The 24,552-nt window shown below is 43.3% G+C and overlaps 1 protein-coding gene across 5 annotated transcripts in view; it reads left to right on the top strand.

Annotated features, from left to right (window-relative positions):
• LOC139559716 (rho GTPase-activating protein 12-like) overlaps positions 1–24,552 on the top strand; it is a 131,979-nt gene that overhangs the window by 93,110 nt on the left and 14,317 nt on the right. For 2 of the 5 annotated variants that reach the window (XM_071375954.1, XM_071375956.1), the window contains 8 exons: positions 11,186–11,329; positions 11,594–11,728; positions 18,555–18,764; positions 18,927–19,007; positions 20,123–20,257; positions 21,497–21,577; positions 22,131–22,192; positions 22,569–22,650. In XM_071375954.1, the coding sequence (XP_071232055.1) occupies positions 11,186–11,329; positions 11,594–11,728; positions 18,555–18,764; positions 18,927–19,007; positions 20,123–20,257; positions 21,497–21,577; positions 22,131–22,192; positions 22,569–22,650 (930 nt within the window). The remainder of the gene's footprint in view (positions 1–11,185; positions 11,330–11,593; positions 11,729–18,554; positions 18,765–18,926; positions 19,008–20,122; positions 20,258–21,496; positions 21,578–22,130; positions 22,193–22,568; positions 22,651–24,552) is intronic. The other 3 variants (XM_071375957.1, XM_071375958.1, XM_071375959.1) reach the window with 3 other exon arrangements.

Below are 24,552 nucleotides of genomic sequence, written 5' to 3' on the forward strand. Positions count from 1 at the left end.
ATTAAAACATTCCCAAACCAGAAACCGTGGATTGACGGCAGCATTCGCGTGAAACTGAAAGCGCGAACCACTGCTTTTAACCAGGGCAAGGTGACCGGAAGCATGACCGAATACAAACAGTGTAGCTATTCTCTCCGCAAGGCAATCAAACAGGCTAAGTCCCAGTACAGAGACAAAATCGAGTCGCAATTCAACAGCTCAGACACAAGAGGTATGTGGCAGGGTCTACAGTCAATCACGGATTACAAAAAGAAAACCAGCCCCGTCGCGGACCAGGATGTCTTGCTCCCAGACAGGCTAAACAACTTTTTTGCCCGCTTTGAGGACAATACAGTGCCACTGACACGGCCCCCTACCAAAACCTGCGGGCTCTCCTTCACTGCAGCCGAGGTGAGTAAAACATTTAAACGTGTTAACCCTCGCAAGGCTGCAGGCCCAGACGGCATTCCCAGCCGCGTCCTCAGAGCATGCGCAGACCAGCTGGCTGGTGTGTTTACGGACATATTCAATCAATCCTTATCCCAGTCTGCTGTTCCCACATGCTTCAAGAGGGCCACCATTGTTCCTGTTCCCAAGAAAGCTAAGGTAACTGAGCTAAACGACTACCGCCCCGTAGCACTCACTTCCGTCATCATGAAGTGCTTTGAGAGACTAGTCAAGGACCATATCACCTCCACCCTACCGGACACCCTAGACCCACTCCAATTTGCTTACCGACCCAATAGGTCCACAGACGACGCAATCGCAACCACACTGCCCTAACCCATCTGGACAAGAGGAATACCCATGTGAGAATGCTGTTCATCGATTACAGCTCAGCATTTAACACCATAGTACCCTCCAAACTCGTCATCAAGCTCGAGACCCTGGGTCTCGACCCCGCCCTGTGCAACTGGGTCCTGGACTTCCTGACGGGCCGCCCCCAGGTGGTGAGGGTAGGTAACAACATCTCCACCCCGCTGATCCTCAACACTGGGGCCCCACAAGGGTGCGTTCTGAGCCCTCTCCTGTACTCCCTGTTCACCCACGACTGCGTGGCCATGCACGCCTCCAACTCAATCATCAAGTTTGCGGATGACACTACAGTGGTAGGCTTGATTACCAACAACGACGAGACGGCCTACAGGGAGGAGGTGAGGGCCCTCGGAGTGTGGTGTCAGGAAAATAACCTCACACTCAACGTCAACAAAACAAAGGAGATGATTGTGGACTTCAGGAAACAGCAGAGGGAGCACCCCCCTATCCACATCGACGGGTCAGTAGTGGAGAAGGTGGAAAGTTTTAAGTTCCTCGGTGTACACATCACGGACAAACTGAATTGGTCCACCCACACAGACAGCGTTGTGAAGAAGGCGCAGCAGCGCCTCTTCAACCTCAGGAGGCTGAAGAAATTCGGCTTGTCACATAAAGCACTCACAAACTTCTACAGATGCACAATCGAGAGCATCCTGTCGGGCTGTATCACCGCCTGGTACGGCAACTGCTCCGCCCACAACCGTAAGGCTCTCCAGAGGGTAGTGAGGTCTGCAGAACGCATCACCAGGGGCAAACTACCTGCCCTCCAGGACACCTACACCACCCGATGTCACAGGAAGGCCATAAAGATCATCAAGGACAACAACCACCCAAGCCACTGCCTGTTCACCCCGCTATCATCCAAAAGGCGAGGTCAGTACAGGTGCATCAAAGCAGGGACCGAGAGACTGAAAAACAGCTTCTATCTCAAGGCCATCAGACTGTTAAACAGCCACCACTAACATTTAGCGGCCGCTGCCAACATACTGACTCAACTCCAGCCACTTTAAAAATGGGAATTGATGGAAATTATGTAAAAATGTACCACTAGCCACTTTAAACAATGCCACTTAATATAATGTTTACATACCCTACATTACCCATCTCATATGTATATACTGTACTCTATATCATCTACTGCATCTTGCCATCTTTATGTAATACATGTACCACTAGCCACTTTAAACTATGCCACTTTATGTTTACATACCCTACAGTACTCATCTCATATGTATATACCGTACTCTATACCATCTACTGCATCTGCCATGCCGTTCTGTACCACCACTCATTCATATATCTTTATGTACATATTCTTTATCCCTTTACACTTGTGTGTGTGTGTAAGGTAGTAGTTGTGGAATTGTTAGGTTAGATTACTTGTTGGTTATTACTGCATTGTCGGAACTAGAAGCACAAGCATTTCGCTACACTCGCATTAACATCTGCTAACCATGTGTATGTGACTAATAAATTTGATTTGATTTGATTTGATTATTCCCTACAGTGAAATTACACACACAAACACTGCAGATGAATGATGATATTCTGTCTGGCTGAGAGAGAGGAGTGTTCCTGTGGTTTTGTGGCTGATCAAATGAGGATTCTATTTAACTGATGCTTAATGGCAGAGTCAGGCCGGACCTCCCCTTAGAGAACACACACACACACACACACACACACACACACACACACACACACACACACACACACACACACACTGGATGGTCGGACAGAGAGCAGCGTGGCTTCCTGATTGGTCGATTAGGACCAGAGAGCAATGAGACCCTTTACACTCGTACCCATATACGGGTTGAAAATGGCAGATTTGGGCACTGATGAAAGACTACATTTGAACCTAGTGGCTGTACAGTAACATGCTAGACATGATGTCAGACCTCAGGCTCTGTGCTACACAGTGCTGTATAGGTTATGTTGACAGCCGTTCTGAACTTGAGCCCCCTTCCCTCCCGTTAACTTGAGCCTCCCTCCCGTTTGTTGAGTGACTGAGTGAAAATGCAAACGTATTTTGAAGGTTTAGACGTTGAGGATTATAATAAATACTGCCAAACACTCTTGAGTCCAGAAGTGTACTTCACATTTCCATGTCATAAAACTCACGTCATATACAATGTTGACGGTCACTATGTTTGATGTACAGTTACAAGAGGACACGGTGTCATACCCTGGGTTAGCCTAACACTGTAACATCGTGTTTGATTGAATAGCTAGTCATGTTGGCAACAGAACAAGCTTTCAAATGATGCCCACCTGACCCAGATTTTTGATTTATAATAGACCATTTTTGGATTGTGTTAAGAACAGTAATTGTGTGAGGGTGTTGATGCAGGGTTGTGTTCCAGCTAGGAGAGTTTAATAAAAATAAAAAAACGTTATAGTTGAAGAATCTTCTTTGAGTCATGAAAGTGCGTTGAAATGACATTGAAATGTGCACACAATGGAGAGGTGTGTGGCCACTTGGAGGCACCAGTTAGTCCTCTCGCTCAGACCCTTGTAATTGAGACATAACACAGTTTTACTTCTGTATTTACTGCAGTTGTGGAGGGCCTTCCTTCTAAATTATTTATGTAACCAACTAAACCAAGTCAGCGCCAACGGTTGTAGGTCAATGTACAAAATACATTTTTAGTGTTTAATTTCCTTTCTTGGCTGACTTCTTCCCTCTTTTCCCTTCCTTCCGGCCTTTTCCCTTTCGGTTTACTATTATTTACTTTATCATGGCTTTGGTGGTTGGATAATAAATACTGGTCAGCCGAGTGTTTACCCGTAGGCCTATTCCAAACCCATTGTGGTTTAGAGAGACACGTTTTGAGAGAAGTTCCATTTGGAACAGTTTAATTTATATGTCATTTCATAAATGCTCTTCTGATCAACACTTTATATAGCCAAGGGGTAGCCTAGTAGGGAACCAACCATTTCCTGGTCAGGTCACCATGTCCAGAAAAACTCCAGGAGCCTCATTTATCAATCAGGAATGGGCACAAATATGTGCGTAAACCATGCGGGAGAGCATCTCCACGCAAAGTGTGAGGTTTTATCAATATGAACGTTTGCTTGAGAGTGTGTGTAAATGTGCGCATAGCCATGACCATGCATACACATGTTGCCAAGTGGTGAAATAAGGGAACTGCTTTTCAAGCATAGCCTGGTGAATGGGGAAAATATACAGTGGTTCTTCCTTTAAAGGTTTAGAGCTTATGCTGCAACTGTTTGTGGTAGATGGTGGCAGATTGTGATAAATTGCGTCATTCTGTCATTGCACCACACTACCACAAGGGGGAGTTAGAACGCTGATCTACCGGTAGTCTAAACTGTGGCACAAATTGACTGTCTTTCGTAAATTAATGGCGGTGTGAATGTTTCAGTCCGAGAGTCTCTCTTCTCTGCCACTAGAGTCCTGCATCAGGCAACAACAACAAAAAATGCTGGCGGTGGTCCTGGAGTTGAGCGAGTACTTGGGTAAATACAATGCTGGCGGTGGTCCTGGAGTTGAGCGAGTACTTGGGTAAATACAATGCTGGCGGTAGTCCTGGAGTTGAGCGAGTACTTGGGTAAATACAATGCTGGCGGTGGTCCTGGAGTTGAGCGAGTACTTGGGTAAATACAATGCTGGCGGTGGTCCTGGAGTTGAGCGAGTACTTGGGTAAATACAATGCTGGCGGTGGTCCTGGAGTTGAGCGAGTACTTGGGTAAATACAATGCTGGCGGTGGTCCTGGAGTTGAGCGAGTACTTGGGTAAATACAACGGCGCAATTACACTTGGGCTTTTGGTTTCTATCCCCCTAAAAACAGACATAAATAATTCTAAATAACAAACAGACTTTATTTACCACAGTGTTAAAGAGTGATAGCTCCTCAATATAAAGTGAGTTTCTGAAACACGGAGCCCTTATTTGAAGAAGAAACTGAATGAAAGAGAGTCCAGCGAGGATTTGTCGGCATAAAGCTGAGTGACTCACTCATTCATGGCTTTGGATCAAAATAAATAAGGACCAACATTCTTTCTGATAGTCTTTAATAAAGAAATGTTTTGACCAAGTTAATCTGCTCATGTTGTGTGTGTTCAAATTTTTTTGTGACATTGTGGTTACATTGAAGGATTTAAACAAAAGTAAATCGAATAAATCCTATTCATAATGAATAATCAGAAGCTTGTCATTTTTCCTTTATTTATTTTTTAAGATTTAATTTTTAGACAATGCAAAACATACACAAACAACTACATCACACTTGCCCAGACCCACCTGCTCACACCCTCATCTCCAGCGCCCGCATCACTCTCCGCCACACGGCCTCAAACGGCACCATTTTGTTTCTCTCCGTCGCCCACACACACTTTCAACATTTGAATAATAAGGCATTTAAAAGGCTGACATTGGTTGATTTTTAATACTTCCGACAGACAAATTTCTAACTCCACCCATAACTTTTGGACTTTTTAACATTCCCAGAAGGCATGGATTATTATAGCCTAATGAAAAATGAACCTGGTAATCTAATTTAACTTACTGCAGGCCTAAGACCTATGGGTTTAACCTTCTGAATGAATGATTATATTGAAGATAGACTGAAACATTCACACCTCGGCTAGGTGTGAAGAATCCCCCAATTTGTGCCACGGTTTAGACTACCGATAGATGCTGCGGTAAGTACAGGGTTTAGTCCTATTGTAAAGTGTCGCCAAATGGCCAAAAAAGGGGCAACTTGCAATGTATTCGATGCTTAAAGTACTCTAAAGTTTTACATTTCTAACTCCAAACCTCATGCAACCGCAAAATGTTGGATAAAGCATATACTTCACAGTATTTGTTCATCAACTTCTTTATGCTTTCGCTAATAAAATAATGATTAAAAAGGACTTTCAAAATGCAGATGTTTAATTCAACTACTGTACTCTACATTTTAGTTGCCCCCCCCCCCCCCAGCTCCACGGGTACAGCCTTGCTGAGATGGTCGTTGTATTTGTTGCATTGTTGTATCGCCAGTTTCTCAAGCCAAAACGTCTTAATGGCCTTCAACAGTTTGTCTTTGCTTATAGGCTTGGCAGAGTTACGGATGAATGTTTTCAGTTGATGCCAAACAAGTTCTATCGGGTTTAAAATCAGGAGACTTACATGTACAGATGAAAAACTGTATGCGAGGTGAGTATCACTAGTGTTGGGTAATGTGCTGTTGAAAGTGTTACTCTGCTGACGCATTGAAGAGGGCGAGGAACGAGATGGTGTCACAATCCATGCCAGGCACACCTGTGAGCTCTGGAACTCCACCTCTGACAGGCAGAGTCAACAAACGGGCCGGGTCGTCGGTTCATCCTGACATTTCCATTCCTCTTCTGACAACAGAACTTGACCAACTGCTCACCAGGCACAGAAAGGGCTGTCCGGACCGTTATGCTGTTCTGCTATTCCAAGGATGTGTAACCAAAGAGAGATACCACATGTGGACACAGAATACCAACTGGGATGGATCCCAAGGAAAATGTGGCTTACCAGTGAACCTCCGGGTGTTCATCATTAATACTGTGTCTCAGGAGTTTCTGTCCATGACTGATGCAACCTGAAAAAGCATTAAAGACAGAGCTAATGAGTACTTGAGGTCACCAAGAAAGTCTGGACATGGCCTGCTCTCCCTTGTTGAAGGAATTAGGCACTTTATAATGATGGCTACATCTCATTGTCCTGTTGGTTTTTGTCAGACTGCACAGTAGCCTAGTAAACATATACATTTTAAAACAGTTTTTTTTGTTTTTTCTCTCGAATTCAGTAATATATTGGTACCACTGTAGATGCTATGTATTTATTTTTAGAATACACTTCTCGGTTTACAGTAGTGATGGACAGCTGGAGGTATTTAGAAAAAGAATCTAACAGTTCTTTTTCACAAGTGTAGCAGGTTTTGAACAACGTGTCCACTCCTAGAATGGGAACAGTAAATGACTGTAATTAATACATTCATTCAATACATTGGAATACAAAAGAAGCCATCCACCATGATGGGCTATTAGCAGGACAATAGACTCGTGCCAAGAAGGACATCAAGGAGGAGGATAGGAAGAGCATTGTAATTAAAGACACCACACAGTATCCTAATAAACATATGCATTTTGATTTTTTTGGGGGGGGGAAATCAATAATATATTCCTATCACGGTAGATGCTGTGTTTTTGGTTGATGACGAAGCCATAAAGCCTCTGCTACTAAACACAGTTAAAAAAAAACATATTTTTAATTAATTCCTGAATTACATGTTGCAGTTTAATTGTTTATTAGTCAAGGCTCCTTTCTCAATAGCCTACCCGTGTGTGGTCAACTATTTCAGCGCCGTTTCGCGCTGCTTTGAGACAAGCATGGTGATTGGTCTCGATTATTTTCACTGAATCTCTGTTTGGGTATTGGTTAGCTTACAATTAGGGTGTGGAAATGTTATTTTGCTCTTCACTGGCAGTCCCTTAGTAGCCTACAGTAGGTCTTATATTCCTACTGGAAACCCTGAGGCCTGTATAGGCTATTGTAAAATGCATCTTCGTTTTTTTCTCGGAATAGAAACACCCTAATATTAAGCAAATTAATTAAGCAACATTTCTAAAAATCAATCCCATATAGTCTGTTCTAACAAAGGTATTAAAGTCTCTAGTACAGCCAGTATTAAAAACAGTCAAATGCTTTCGTGAATTTAATCGCTTAAGCCGACATGCTGCGGTTTATTTAAGAAATAAAGCAGGAGGGGTGTGTGGTATATGGCAATATTCAAGAACGGCTAACGGCTGTTCTTCGATATTGCCATACACCACAAACCCCTGAGGTGCCTTACTGCTATGATAAACTGGTTACAAACGTAGTTAGAGCAGTAATGTTTTGTCATACCCGTGGTATATGGTCTGATATACTACGGCTGTCAGCCAATCAACATTCAGAACTCGAACCACCCAGTTTATAATCATTGTTTAATTATTCCAGGCTCCCTTTGTTATTTAGTTTTATAACTAAAATGCTTGACTGTATTTAAAGACATGGATGACTTGTATGCTTTGCCAATAAGTAAGTTAAGCTAAAACAGCTACAGTAAACAGGACTCTTAGGCCTACAGCTCCATGACATTTCAATAACGTAGCTTCTCAAAGATGCCCTCTGGTGGTCAAACTAGCATCAACGGCAACAATGGGTGACAGTTAAATAACATTCCGTAAAATGATGCGGCACCTGCAGGCTGCAGGATGACGCAACTTTTAAAGGAAGAACCACTGTATGTTGAAATTGTAAGAGTAATAATCACATCATTCTTAGATTTATTGTATAGACCACATCATTTCATTTGTTGTGATAATAATCCATGTAAAGTATGTTCATTTGTTAAATTAGAGGCCCGTGTGAACAACAGTGGAAACATTCTTGAAATACTATAAAAGACTGAGATAAATCGAACGAGAGATGGCTGATCTTGATCTGTTTGCAGAGAGCGCATTTTTTGACACCGATAGGACTTTTTTTTTGCAGAAAGTACAGATTGTCTCGTCCGATATCGCTTCCTAAAACTAATCTTATAGGGTTTTTTGTAATGATTTAAAACTTACTTTAGAAAGGAAAACGCATGCTATTCCGGTGCACATCCAAGTGCTATCCACCCTCTGGTATTTAGCAACAGGCACTTTTCAGTGGGAGCTTGCCGATCGGCATCTCACAGCCCTCGATGAGCCGTCGTTTTGGATGCAATCAGCAGCAAAACGAACAGTTACATACAATTTCCGTACACCTTCGCACAACAGGTTGCAGCCAAGAGGGGTTTCTTTTCCAAATATAAACGACGCAATAGACGGCACCCACATAGCCATAAAATCACCATCACGAAATGAGTTCAACTCTGTGAACAGAAAAGGCTACCGCTCACTTAATGTGCAGGTCATAGGTTATGTGATGCCCAAAAGACGCTGCTGAATGTGGTGTCAAGGTGGCCAGGTGGAACACACGACTCATTCATTCTGCAGAACAGCAATGTTGGCATGAATACATGTATGAGGGAGCTGTTGAGGATGGATGGCTTATTGGTGAGCGTTGCCTACTCATTTGAAGTATATTTACCGTTGCGAAAACAACTTGAATTGTCCTAAAGATCCTCTCTTCGTAGCTATGTTTTTATTTTTACTGGTCAAGCCACAACTGAGCGAGCCAAATAAAACCTTTTGGTTGTACTCAACCTCTGACACGAGCACCTCTATTTCAGTCTTGGAAAATACATGTTATTCATAGCTTTTATGGGTTGCGCCAATGTATTTCATGTTACAGCATTGTATTTTCCCACATGCTTTAAAGTGATGATTTTGACCATACAGTTGTAGTCAGAAGATTACATACACTTAGGTTGGAGTCATTAAAACTCGTTTTTCAACCACTCCACAAATTTCTTGTTAACAAACTATAGTTTTGGTATGTCGGTTAGGACATCTACTTTGTGCATGACACAAGTCAATTTTCCAACAATTGTTTACAGAGATTATTTCACTTATAATTCACTGTATCACAATTCTAGTGGATCAGAAGTTTACATACACTAAGTTGACTGTGCCTTTAAACAGCTTGGAAAATTCCATAAAAGGATGTCATGGTGTTAGAAGCTTCTGATAGGCTAATTGACATCATTTGAGTCAATTGGAGGTGTACCTGTACCTTTCAAGACCTACCTTCAAACTCAGTGGCTCTTTCCTTGACATCATGGGGAAATCAAAAGATATCAGCCAAGATGTCAGAAAAACATGGTAGACCACAAGTCTGATTCATCCCTGGGAGCAATTTCCAAATGCCTGAAGGTACCACATTCATCTGTACAAACAATAGTACGCAAGTATAAACACCATGGGACCACACAGCCGTCATACCGCTCAGGAAGGAGATGCGTTCTGTCTCCTAGAGATTAATGTACTTTGCGCAAAGTGCAAATCAATCCCAGAACAACAGCAAAGGCCCTTGTGAAGATGCTGGAGGAAACAGGTACAAAAGTATCTATATCCACAGTTAAACGAGTCCTATATCGACATAACCTGAAAGGCCGCTCAGCAAGGAAGAAGCCACTGCTCCAAAACCGCCATAAAAAATCCAGACTACGGTTTGCAACTGCACATGGGGATAAAGATCGTACTTTTCGGAGAAATGTCCTCTGGTCTGATGAAACAAAAATAGTACTGTTTGGCCATAATGACCATCGTTATGTTTGGAGGAAAAAGGGGGAGGCTTGCAAGCCGAAGAACACCATCCCAACCGTGAAGCACGGGGGTGGCAGCATCATGTTGTGGGGGTGCTTTGCTGCAGGAGGGATTGATGCACTTCACAAAATAGATGGCATCATGAGGATGGAATGTTATGTGGATATATTAAAGCAACATCTCAAGACGTCAGTCAGGTAGTGAAAACTTGGTCGCAAATGGGTCTTCCAAATGGACAATGACCCCAAGCATACTTCCAAAATTGTGGCAAAATGGCTGAAGTACAACAAAGTCAAGGTATTGGAGTGGCCATCACAAAGCCCTGACCTCAATCCTATAGAAAATGTGTGGGCAGAACTGAAAAAGCGTGTGCGAGCAAGGAGGCCTATAAACCTGACTCAGTTACACCAGCTCTGTCAGGAGGAATTGGCCAAAATTCATCCAACTTATTGTGGGAAGCTTGTGGAACGCTACCCAAAACGTTTGACCCAAGTTAAACAATGTAAAGGCAATGCTACCAAATACTAATTGAGTGTATGTAAACTTCTGACCCACTGGGAAAGTGATGAAATAAATAAAAGCTGGAATAAATCATTCTCTCTACTATTATTCTGACATTACACATTCTTAAAATAAAGTGGTGATCCTAACTGACCTAAGACAGGGAATTTTTACTAGGATTAAATGTCAGGAATGGTGAAAAACTGAGTATTTGTATTTGGCAAAGGTGTATGTAAACGTCCGACTTCAACTGTATATGGTTAATTAGGGGCGTTTCGCAATGCAAATTGCCAAGGTCAAACACGAGCACTGAGGCTAAGAACAATTAGTATATATAAATGGTGATCTCCTACTGACGTGCTTAATGCACGTTGGATTGTTTGATAAATCACTTTTTCTATACCTACGAACATTCAAAATTCCATTAAATAGGATTTTAGAATAGTTTCTACGCAATATTGATAAATGAGGCCCCTGGCCCTTTCTATAAAGGACCCGACCCCAACATAACGAAGGTCAGCTGTATGCAAAAGGGGAACTTTCCTTCACTTGCTATCGCCGGACTCTACTGTTGGTTTGCGGAAGCTCGTTCTTCCGCTCCCTCATCTCTCCTCCACTGTCTCTATTAAACACGCCATTCAACAACACCTCTCTCGCTCTTTCCCTCTGCTCCAGACTGTCTCTCCGTCGGGTCAGGGTGGTAGACCGGAGTCTCCCGTCTACTCTAACCTTCAGGAGCTGAAGATCTCTCGGTCGAGCCTACCCCCCAACCCCTCCAGCTCCCCACTGCATGTCCTGGGGGACTGGGAGACACACAAGGTCTGTACTGTCACTGTGTCGTGTATTGTAACTTACGTATCATCTAAGGATGCCGCCCAAATGGTACCCTATTCCCTATTTAGTGCACTACTTTTCACCATTGCATGTAAGGAATAGGGTGCCATTTGTGATGCTGCCTATATCATGTTGCCTGGTCTATGTTTCTTTGTCATTTTACTGTTTTTAACCACCAGACAAATGTCTGTTTCTTTATGAAATATTTTAATGAACAATTCAAGATTTTAAATTCAATTAAATTCCAAGGACCAGAACGGCAGACACTACTACTTCAACCGCGCCACCCAGGAGCGGACATGGAAGCCCCCCCGAGCCAAGGACGCTAGCAGTGGTAGCAGCAGCCGGGGGGAGACTCACAGCAAAAGCACTGGGGAGGCAGAGGTATGTAGATACTGGGACATATACTGTATATTGGAAACGCACACACATACTTACTCAAACACACATTCAGGCACAGACACAAGCAAATGCAAACACATGCATGAAGACTAATGGGGTATGTGCTTGTACTCTCATAAGCCCATCCAAACACATTCGACAGAAAGAATCACTGCCTCATTCTGGCAGTATCACAGTTATCTTTTGGAGGGGTTTGTAGAACACCACGCTGCCATCTTGTGGCCAGAAGCACTCAGTGTTCCTTAAACTGTGGCTGTTGTGGGCTATGTCACTGCAGTATTTTAATTTTCATGTCTAACTCGCGACACCCGGTCACAATGTTCAGAGCGGGGCTCAGTGAAATACTGTATGGGATCTCTGGCTCTCTGTGCTTTTCAGACCTGTGTTCAAATACTGTTTGAAATCATGCAACAACAAAATGTATATGTGCTTGATTGAGTTTGCCTGGCTAGAGTCGAAGTTTGATTTGATTTGTCTGTGCGCAGAAATATAATTAGCATTAAAAAATCCCCTATCAAAATCCGTCTGTTTCAGCTAGAGATATTGGCACAGTGACAAATGTTTGTTGTTTTGTCTCTGTCCTCCAGCACTTAGGATTTGAAATAATACAATGACTATGAGGTTAAGGTACAGACTGTCAGCTTTAATTTGAGGGTATTTTCATCTATATCGGGTGAACCGTTTAGAAATTACAGCACTTTTTGTACACAGTCCCCCCATTTTAGGTTACCAAAAGTATTGGGACAAGTTTAGTATTTGTTCCCATATTCCTAGTATGCAATGATTACATCAAGCTTGTGACTACAAACTTGTTGGATGCATTTCCTGTTTGTTTTAGTTGTGTTTTTCCTATTCTTTTGTGCCAAATATCAATTGAATAGTAAGTAATGTATTGTGTCATTTTGGAGTCACTTTTATTGTAAATAAGAATAGAATGTTTCTTAACACCTCTACATTAATGTAGATGCTACCATGATTACGGATAGTCTTGAATTAATTTAAAATAAAGATGAGTGCGAAAGTTACAGATGCACAAGTATCATACCCCTCACCATTACAATAACAGGGGAGGTTAGCAGTTTTGGGGGTTATGATATTTGTGGGTCTATACTCATCACGATTCATTCAGTGATAATACACAGCCAACGTCTCCCCCCCCTCACACACACACTCCCAGAAACAATGTTTCCCACCCCTCCAGGCCTCAATTGCGACAGTGCAATCGTCTCTGATTTATAGAGAGATTCAAGGAGCTATTATTGTTATGTAACATAATAGATGCAAAGCATGGATATTTACAATCATGCACTTCTAAATGAATTTTGTAACTTTGCCCCAGAAGCATTTAACTGCAAGGCACTCACACATCATATGGAGGAATGTGCCTACCTGATTTAGGGGACACAGTTGGGAGTTGGGGCCAATTTCCATCGTAAAACGTTTCCTTGGTGTTAAATACAGTCTGTGAACAAACTTAAAATGTATAAACTGATGGTTCCTATTATGGGATGCCAATGTCATATTTTTCCACATTATATTCCTGTTAAAGGGTTGGTAAGATTCAATTAGATCTGTGGACCATACTTTTTTAATGGCTTGCTCTTATATATAGTGCGTTCGGAAAGTATTCAGACCCCTTGACCTTTTCCACATTTTGTTAGGTTACAGCCTTATTCTAAAATGGATTAATCATTTTTTCCCCTCATCAATCTACACACAATACCCCATAATGACAAAGCAAACTTTGTACTTTGTCAAAGCACCTTTGGCAGCGATTACAGCCTTGAGTCTTCTTGGGTATGACGCTACAAGCTTTGGGGAGTTTCTCCCATTCTTCTTTGCAAATCCTCTCAAGCTCTGTCAGGTTGGTTGGGAGTGTTGCTGCACAGCTATTTTCAGGTCTCTCCAGAGATGTTCGATTGGGCCACTCAAGGACATTCAGAGACTTGTCCCGAAGCCACTCCTGCGTTGTCATGGCTGTGTGCTTAGGGTCGTTGTCCTGTTTGGAAGTTGAAACCTTCGCCCCAGTCTGAGGTCCTGAGCGCTCTGGAGCAGGTTTTCATCAACGATCTCTTTGCACTTTGCTCTGTTCATCTTTCCCTCGATCCTGACTAGTCTCCCAGTCCCTGCAGCCGAAAAACATCCCCACAGCATGATGCCAACACCATGCTTCACCGTAGGGATGGTGCCAGGTTTCCTCCAGACGTGACGCTTGGCATTAAGGTCAAATCTTGGTTTAATCAGACCAGATAATTTTGTTTCTCATGGTCTGAGAGTCCTTTAGGTGTCCTTTGGCAAACTCCATGTGGGCTGTCATGTGCCTTTTACTGAGGAGGGGCCACTCTACAATAAGGCCTGATTTGGTGGAGTGCTTCAGAGATGGTTGTCCTTCTAGAAGGTTCTCCCATCTCCACGGAGGAACTCTGGAGCTCTGTAAGAGTGACCATTGGGTTTTTGGTCACCTCCCTGACCAAGGCCCTTCTCCCTGGATTCCTCAGTTTGGCACGGCGGCCAGCTCTAGGAAGAGTCTTGGTGGTTCCAAACTTCTTCCATATAAGAATTATGAAGGCCACTGTGTTTATGGGGACCTTCAATGTTTTGGTACCCTTCCCCAGATCTGTACCTTGACACAATCCTGTCTCTGAGCTCTACGGACAATTCCTTCGACCTCATGGCTTGGTTTTTTGCTCTGACATGCACTGTCAACTGTGGGACCTCATATAGACAGGTGTGTGCCTTTCCAAATCATGTCGAATCAATTGAATTTACAACAGGTGGACTCCAATCAAGTTGTAGAAACATCTCAAGGACGACCAGTGGAAACAGGAGTTCAATATTGAGTCTCATAGCGAAGGTATTTCTGTGTTTTTATTTGTAATAAATTTGCAAACATTTCTAAAAACCTGTTTTCACTTTATCCTTCTGGGGTATTGTGTGTAGATTGATGAGGAAAACAATTAATTTAATACATTTTAGAATAAGGCTGTAACGTAAAAATTTGCTGCGCCCTCCAGATTGCAAGGCGTTATGGTGTAATGTTGCATATGGGCATGACATTTTGATTCCCAGTCGCGCTGTATTTCAATTTTGCGACAAATAGAAATTATGTGAGCAATAATAGGACCAAAGCGTATTTTACATTGTTTAAGTGATATTTCAGTGAAGAACACCTCTTCCAGGGATATAGGAAACACCATATTTCTCTCAATACTCAGCCAGGGTGCAGAAGAATCACGACTAAACAAATTTAGGATGGGCCGAAATGCTAGAGCCTGGACATACCATTTTAAAGTTTGGTACAGATAGTTATTTTCCTCTTTGCGAGTTTGTTCATTTTATTAGGGCTTGATTACCTTGTTGTATACATTTTGCAACCGCACTATGGATTGTATCCCAATAGCCAGAAGGGGGAGACGAGGGAAGCATTGAACTACAGAAATTCAGCCCTGGCATTATGTTCACTTTGACAATAGATATTCTGCCGGTTAAAGCAACTGGGATATTAGTCCATCTACTGAGGTTGGGCTGAATTGATTTGAGCGTTCAAGTTAAAGTTTCTGGCCATGGTTTTATCTAAGGAAGGAAATATACTGCACCTATGCCCAAATGTTTAAAATGGGAAACAATTGGGATTCCATAAGTAGAGAGAGAGAGAGAGTCCTACATTGTGGTCTTGAGCAGCAGTAGTGCAGATTTGGTTAATGTATTTTATAACTGGAGATGGAACTGAGATGGAGCTGAATTTGTCTATGATCGTCAATGCTTTTGGGAGGGATTGAGATGTAATGTCAAATATCGTTGGCGTATAATGAGATGAAGTGATCTGTAGAATTTAGAGATATTGGTGTAATTTCTTTTGATTGTCGAATTGCCTGTGCCAGGGGCTCCAGAGACAATTTAAAATAGCAGAGGTGAGATGGGATCACCTTGCCAACTACTTGTAGTTATTTTGAACAGAACAGAGCAGGTATTGCCTGTTATTGCTATGGCTGAGGGATTGGCATATAGTATTTTAATCATATGAATGCATTTGGATCAAGTCCCATATGTTCCAAAACCAGCCAAAGATATGATCGCTATCATCAGCTTTTTCTGCATAGAGAGATACTGTTGATCTGCCCAATGATCTTTGGTTCCTGATGAAGCATGTAAGATATGTAATAGACGACGGAGGTTACCTGAAGATGATCGCTTTTTAACAAACCCGCTTTGGTCAAGATGTACCAATTTGGGAAGTAAGTTTCAAGACGGGAAGACGGAATTTTTGAAAATAGTTTAATATCTGTGTTTATCAAAGATAGAGGGTGATAGTGAGAGCACTGGATGGAGTCCTTACCTTTTTTTAATAAAAGCAAAATTAATGCTGTATTTTTATCCCTTCCAAATGAACCTTTGAACGGCTGTGTTCATCATTTCAAGTAACAGTGGACCTAATTGGTTCTAAAATTTTAAATAGACCTCAGGAGGAATACAGTCACAACCAGGTGATTTGCCTTTATTCATGTTATCCAATGCCCTTTGGAGTTCATGGAGAGAGATGTGGGCTTTCAGCGGGCCGGATTCCTCAGTTGAGAGAAGAGGAGTTCTTATATCGTTTAAAAATGACTCAATCTGGCTTGGTGTGGATTTACAATCAGAGGTGTACAAATCTTCATAGAAACGGGAGAATCTTTGGTTTATTAATTTGGGTTCTGATAATAATTCACTTGATTCATATTCAATAGTTGCAAATGTTATTTAACCCTTATTTTACCAGGTATATTAAACTGAAAACACATTCTCATTTACAGCATTGACCTGGAGAATAGTTATAGGGGAGAGGAGGTTGGGATAAATGAGCCAATTTGAAGCTGGGGATGATTAGGTGGCCATGATGGTATGAGGGCCACACCGGGGTTAACATCCCTACTCTTATATAAATGCCATGGGTTATTTAGTGACCACAGAGAGTCAGGATACCCGTTTAACGTCCCATCCAAAAGACGGTCTTCAGGGCAATGTCCCCAATCACTGCCCTGGGGCAGCATGTGGGTCGCGGAGTGATCTTCAAGAAAACTGCAGAAAAAAGATCTAGTAAACCACAAAGCACACGGGCACCTCCCACTCCCGCAGCTGCCAAGCTGTAGAGAGCGAAGTTGCACTTGGCCAAATCAATTCCAGTAATTAATGAAATAATCATACATTTACTCTGACACGTCGCGACCCACTATTAACAGGTCAAGTGGGTCGTGATCCATACTTTAATAAAGGCTGAGTTAGGCAATCAGGTCTGGGTAGATGCTGATCCTATTCCCTGCGTAGGTCAGACCCCCAGATTCCGTTGCAAGGTGAACTATTCGCAGCTTGACTTCAAAGCTGTGGATCCGTACAATCATACTGTTCCGGAGAGGACCCATGCGGAGCGCAATGTTAATCAGCGGCATGGGACCCAGCTTCTCCTGCCCGAGCAGTTTATAGAAAAGATTGCTCATGAAGGAAGTTGGGTTGCCCGCTTCAACACCAGTTTCAAGTCCTGTGATCCGCACATTGAATTTACCGGAATGATTTTGGAGTGATTCTGTTTTCTCTATTAGGAGTTAGATTTTTCCTTCCGACTTAGCTCGCGCTGTTTCCAGATCATGGAGTCGCACCTCTGTTGATTTGGCTGTCTTCTCCAGACTTTCCACTTTAATTGAATAGGTATCCACTTTAGCAGTGAGCTCTCACAATGATACGTTTACCGGTTTACTGCATTTACCGCTTACTATTGTAAGTCCAGGGAAAAATTAAACTCCTCACGAACAATCTCTCTCGCATAGTAACGGCCAGCTCTTTCTGTAGAAAGCGGATGGGCAAATTCTGGCTGCTGCAGCACAATAGACATGCTAGATATTTATTGTCACACAATGAATGTCCCAAACCTTAATATGATGATTAGTATTGAAAAGTTTTAGGAAATAAGTCTGTTAATTCATAGTAATTTGCAAAAGAAAACCACGAAACGGTCCCCGCGTTTCAATGCATGCCACCGGAACCGGGGCAGCAGGTAGCCTAGTGGTTAGAGTGTTGGGCCAGTTACCGAAAGGTTGCTGGATCGAATCCCAGAGCTTACAAGGTAAAAATCTGTCGTTCTGCCCCTGAACAAAGCAGTTAACCCACTGTTCCACGGCAGGCCGTCATTGTAAATAATAATTTGTTCTTAACTGACTTGCCTAGTTAAATAAAGGTTAAATGATCAAAAATAAAACAAATAAAAACTGAAAGTTATTCAATGTGTTTCTATGGGCTAATGGCAGTGAGGCATAATTCAATGTTTCATCAAAATCTTTTTTTTATACCTACAGTGGTCCTAAAATTCAAAAACAAATAGCTAAATGATCCTTGGTATGACCCTCTAAAAACAATTCCATATTTTAGCTTAGTAAAAACCCAGCCTCAGGCAGACTCTAGGGGGTTTTAATGGACCTATAGAATAGTCCCACAACTGTAAACCCCTCTCATCTGGCACTCCAGGCAGGCTAGAGCAAATTCTTTAAGTATTTGAAAGATTTCAAAGGATTGGTGTTATGCTGTGCTGTGGGTGACTGCAGTGTTCTTGGCTGTACATTGTGGGTGACTGTGACCTCTATACTGTAGCTCTGACTGTGGATAATTGGTTGCTTTCTATTCTCTATGCATAGATAACTCAATGGTGATTGGTCCTTATCTCTCTCCTTTTTTCTCTTTCTTTCTCTCCCTCCATTTCTCTATTTCTTTCTCTCTCCTTCTCTCTGCCTCTTTCTCTCTGCCTCCCCCTCTCTCCCCCTCTTCCGTTTCCCCCTAATCATAGACAACTCTGCCTCTCTCTTTCTCCCCATCCTTCCTTCCTCTCCTCTCGCTCGCCATTGGTCGCTTCCAGCCTCTGTCGTTGGAGGACAACTGCCACAGCACGTATTCTAGCCAATCAGACAGCCAGTATGGCTCCCCGCCTCGAGGTTGGTCAGAAGAGCTGGATGAGCATGGACACACTCTGTATGTCAGTGACTATACTTATGAGAAGGTACTGGGGACTCTCTCTGTGTCTGTCTTCACTGTCATGGCCTCTGAGTTCTTCTCTCTATTACACTTAGACCGGACCACTGCACCACACGAGGTGCTTTTTTTAGTGTGTCAGTGATGCTCATCTAGTCTTGTTTGTGTTTGTGTGTCCGTGTCCGTCCAGTGGATAAAGCATGTTGATGAACAGGGCCGACCCTACTACTACAGTGCTGACGGCTCAAGATCTGAATGGATGCTGCCCAAGGTATGGCCCAGCCCAAGTACACTGCCTCCAATTTACCCTGCGTTCATAACCAAGTGGGAAAAATCGACTTGAATGCACCTCCGACTGGTAATTACTCGTGGGGAACTCGTCTATCATCCCCGAGCTCCGACTTCTCCCACATGGTGACCTCTGACGTCACCTAACAAGGAAATGGCCTCCATAACAGCATTTTCTGTCGTTAAATGCAAAAACCAAACATTATTTATAAAAAGCTATCTATTAATACGTTTTTTTAAACACTGTCATTTGTTTACAGGCATGGTAGCTGTACTTTTTGCTTATGGTTGACGCAGCTTGTTGGCCATTACCAATATCCGCTTCTCTTAGATTTTTTTGGTGTACTTTTTACCCCTTTTTCTCCCCAATTTTCATGGTATCCAATTGGTAGTTCGTCTTGTCCCATTGCTCCAACTCCCGTACGGACTCAGGAGAGACGAAGGTCGAGAGCCACGCATCCTCCGAAACATCCTCCCTGCCAAGCCACACTGCTTCTTGACACACTGCTCGCTTAACCCGGAAGCCAGCCGCTCCAATGTGTCGGAGGAAACACTGTACAACTGGCGACTGTGTCAGCGTGCGTGCGCCCGGCCCGCCACGAGTTGCTAGGGCGCGATGGGACGAGGACATCCCGGCCGGCCAAACCCTCCCCTAACCCGTATGACGCTGGGCCAATTGTGCGTGGCCTCATGGGTCTCCCGGTCGCGGCCGGCTGCGACATAGCCTGGGATCCAATCTGCGTTTCTCAATGAGTTCAAAGCACGTGAATGCATGCAACTGGTATTTACAACTTCACAACTGGTAATTTCCACCTTCCCAGTTGGTTATGAACACAGCATTAGTATAATAGTTTGGGCTGGTTGCTTGTCCCCAAACATAGTTACGCTTATTGGTTTCATATAGGTTTGTCTTTCTCGTTGAAAGTGTTCATGTTTATTAGTACCTCTGTATGATGTTTGTCCTCTCTCTCTCTCTCTCTCTCTCTCTCTCTCTCTCTGTCTCTGTCTCTGTCTCTGTCTCTGTCTCTGTCTCTGTCTCTGTCTCTGTCTCTCTCTCTCTCTCTCTCTCTCTCTCTCTCTCTCTCTCTCTCTCTGCAGTACAACCACTCCCCTCCTCTCCTGCCGGGCGGAGGAGACACCCCTAAGAGCCGCAGTCTGGACAGGAAGCATGTAGCGCCCATCGTCCTGACCAAGTGGAGACACAGCACCTACGTACTGGACACCAACGACAAGGTGAGATGCCCCAAAAAATGTGTTTCATTATAGGTCACATTTCTAGTCTCTGAGGTATCTTGTCTAGTGAGTTTGTTTATTATGTGAATGTGAGGTGTAGTTGTCGTCTTGAGTCCCAAATGGCACCAGGGCCCTTGTCAAAAGTAATGCACTTTTTTAAAATTGAACTTTTATTTAACTAGGCAAGTCAGTTAAGAACAAATTCTTATTTACAATGACAGCCTAGGAACAGTGGGTTAACTGCCTTGTTCAGGGGCAGAACGACAGATTTGTACCTTGTCAGCTCAGGGATTTGATCCAGCAACCTTTCGGTTACTGGCCCAACGCTCTAACCACTAGGCTACCTGCCTCCCCGATAGGGTGCCATTTGGAACACGATCATGATGTGAATGGGAGGGGGTAGTTGTAGACTCATGATTCTGTTCTGCAGTGACTCATCAAAAACAACTGGCCGCCCCCACCCTTACAGACAGACAAAAGTCAGTGCCCCTACACCCTCCAATCGCAGCAGCCAATCACCTTGCTTGTTAATCACAGAGAGCGAGAAGGATCACTATCCTTCATCTAATCAAATTATACCTTCATCCAATCAGGCCTATCACGTTCCGAGCTTGCTGCTGCCGCCGAGTGCACTTTCCTCCTGTTATTTCCTATTTATCTGAAATACGATATGATATTTAATGATGACCCATTGATCACTTCTATAATAATATATCATATAATCTATAATCACTTCTCTACAATAATATATGTAGTGTCGACGTAAGCATGGCGATATCAACCTTTCCTTTCCCTCAGTTAGTAGTTTGATTTCAGGTTCAATCTAAATATATTCATTGCATGGTTTAATTATGTAATTTTGAAAGAATACTTGACAACATTCAACAACTCTATCTGTCCTTAACTATCTATCTCCATGTCCATGTAACCATGTGTTGGTTTACTTCTGTAGCTGTCTCTGGGGCTGTTCCAGAAAGCAGGATCATTAACTTAGCCAGCTAACTTTGAAAAGCAATCAGATACTGTATATATCTTCATTTTCTGGTTACATTTTAAAATACAATCTTGAATACGGGTATGTGTTGTTAGTTGTCAAGTTAATTATATCGTGCTAATTTCAAGCCAGCTATTTCAGAATATTTAGGAGAGTTAGCCGGCTAACTTATTGATCGTGCTTTCTGGAACATCCCTCTGTCGTACTCAGTAGTTCTTAGATTGTGTTGTCATTCTCATCACTAGGATGCTGCGTTGGGCCCCAAGGTCCCCGGCTCTCCTGACTCTGACTCCTCAGACCCCTCGTCCCTCAAGCCCCCCACCTCTGTTAGTATCCCCCTCTCTCTCTCCTCTCCTGTAGTGTGGCCTTCCCTCTGTGCTCCTCTTCTGTCTTCTATTCTACTGTGTGGTCGACTGATGTCAATTTTCATAGAAAATGGTAGAACATCTGTAGAAACTCTGGTCTCTTGTTGTGCCTGAATTGTCAAATGACTTTGCTCTGCTGTCTTTACTGGTGACTCTGTAAATATTCTACCTGTATTGGAACCAACTAGTGGTGGTGGTGACTGTAACAATGTATCACAGACCAGACTGTGGGGAACCTATTAAGTGTTGTCTTGCTGTGGTTTCACTGCGTGATTTCAGTCATACTAAAGTTTCTGCGTTCTTGTCTCCTCTTTCCTTCAGTCTCTCTGGTTTGGGCTGTTTGTTTGGGCTGCTTTGTTGTATGTCTGTGTGCCTTTTGGTCAAAAGTAGTGCACTATATAGGAAATAGGGTGTAATTTGTGACAGAGAATGTGTCTTGTCTTTTTCCCCCCCTGTCAGTCGTGTCTGGCCCTGTCTACGTGTGGTGATGATGTGTCTCTTTGTTTCTCTGCAGCCTTCAGAGAAGTGTGGTCTTCTTAACGTGACCAAGATCACTGAGCATGGCAAGAAAGTGCGGTGAGTAGTACTGTTTTAGGAAGAGGACCAGGAGTTCCTGCACATATTGACTAACTGCTGGTCAAAGCAACACAACGTGGACTGTTTGTTGAGCTGAAATAACATGTATGATATGAAGTTTTTGCCCCAAAGCAAAAATAGATTTTGTGTCCGAAATTTCGGCTTGAGCCAATCGTCTTTCAATGGGGGTCATCCGTTGACGGATGACGGACAACTGACATGATTGTCTGTAAAAATAAAAAATAAAAAACGTTGACATAAGTGTAACTTTTGACAGACAAATTCTGACAATGATAAATTCAGATGTTTTCTTTATACGTCTCTGTGTGGCCTCAGCCTGAATGATGTAGGATTGTGTGTGTGTGTGTGTTTACAGGAAAAATTGGACGTCGTCCTGGACAGTCCTCCGGGGCTCCTCGCTACTATTCACTAAAAGCCAGGGGGGCGGGACCAGCTGGGTGAGTAGTGTCAATCTGCTACTGTACTCTACACTCGAGTGTTCAAACCGTTAGAAATAGAGTAGAACAGGAATAGACCCTCTGACATGGCAATTTACCCCTCTCTACAGCAAGCCATAATACCTTTTTTTAAATTTGTGTCTTTTTATTTAACCTTTATTAAACTAGTCATTTAAGAACAAATTCTTATTTACAATGACTGCCTACCCCGGCCAAACCCTAACCCGGACGACGCTCGGCCAATTGTACCTTGGTGGCTCCTCCTTCGCTGAGCTGCTACTCTCGCTGCTAGGCAACTGGAGGCTCTCGGTGGTCAAGCCCCACCCTGTCTGGTCTAAAGTAGTGTACTACTGTATATAAGCAGAAAAGAGAAATGCGTAAAATAACATTTCGATTTAGAGTAATAAAGAAATGGAATAATTGTATCTGAGCAAACCAGAAACTTTTCAATATATAAATTCAAACCATCCTTTAGAACCATTTAAATATAATACATTGGATGGTTGTGCAGGACTATGGTCGATGAAGTAATCAATCTATCTTTTCAAACTGCTAGAGTATTTATCTGGTCAATATGTCAGTGTATTACTGTATGTCTGTTGTTTTTAACAGTGTGTTATAAACTCAGCAAAAAAGAAACGTCCCTTTCAAAGATAATTTGTAAAAATCGAAATAACTTCACAGATCTTCATTGTTATGGGTTTAAACACTGTTTCCCATGCTTGTTCAATGAACCATAAACTATTCATGAACATGCACCTGTGGAACGGTCGTTAAGACACTAACAGCTTACAGACGGTAGGCAATTAAGGTCACATTTATGAAAACTTAGGACACTAAAGAGGCCTTTCTACTGACTCTGAAAAACACCAAAAGAAAGATGCCCAGGGTCCCTGCTCATCAGCGTGAACGTGCCTTAGGCATGCTGCAAGGAGGCATGAGGACTGCAGATGTGGCCAGGGCAATAAATTGCAATGTCCGTACTGTGAGACACCTAAGACAGCGCTACAGGGAGACAGGACGGACAGCTGATCGTCCTCACACGTGGTCTGCCACTGCAACAACACCTGCACAGGATTGGTACATCCGAACATCACACCTGCAGGACAGGTACAGGATGGCAACAACTGCCTGAGTTACACCAGGAACGCACAATCCCTCCATCAGTGCTCAGACTGTCCGCAATAGGCTGAGAGAGGCTGGACTGAGGGCTTGTAGGCCTGTTGTAAGGCAGGTCCTCACCAGACATCCCAGGCAACAACGTCGCCTATGGGCACAAACCCACCATCGCTGGACCAGACAGGACTGGCAAAAAGTGCTCTTCACTGACGAGTCGCGGTTTTGTCTCACCAGTGGTGATGGTCGGATCCGCGTTTATCGTCGAAGGAATGAGCGTTACACCGAGGCCTGTACTCTGGAGTGGGATCCATTTGAAGGTGGAGGGTCCGTCATGGTCTGGGGCGGTGTGTCACAGCATCATCGGACTGAGCTTGTTGTCATTGCAGGCAATCTCAAAGCTGTGCGTTACAGGGAAGACATCCTCCTCCCTCATGTGGTACCCTTCCTGCAGGCTCATCCTGACATGACCCTCCAGCATGACAATGCCACCAGCCATAAGGCTCGTTCTGTGCGTGATTTCCAGCAAGACAGGAATGTCAGTGTTCTGCCATGGCCAGCAAAGACTCCGGATCTCAATCCCATTGAGCACGTCTGTGACCTGTTGGATCGGAGGGTGAGGGCTAGGGCCATTCCCCCCAGAAATGTCCAGGTGCCTTGGTGGAAGAGTGTGGTAACATCTCACAGCAAGAACTGGCAAATCTGGTGCAGTCCATGAGGAGGAGATGCACTGCAGTACTTAATGCAGCTAGTGGCCACACCAGATACTGAATGTTACTTTTGATT

The sequence above is a fragment of the Salvelinus alpinus genome, chromosome 30, assembly GCF_045679555.1.
Source record: "Salvelinus alpinus chromosome 30, SLU_Salpinus.1, whole genome shotgun sequence".
Classification (NCBI taxonomy): Eukaryota; Metazoa; Chordata; class Actinopteri; order Salmoniformes; family Salmonidae; genus Salvelinus; species Salvelinus alpinus.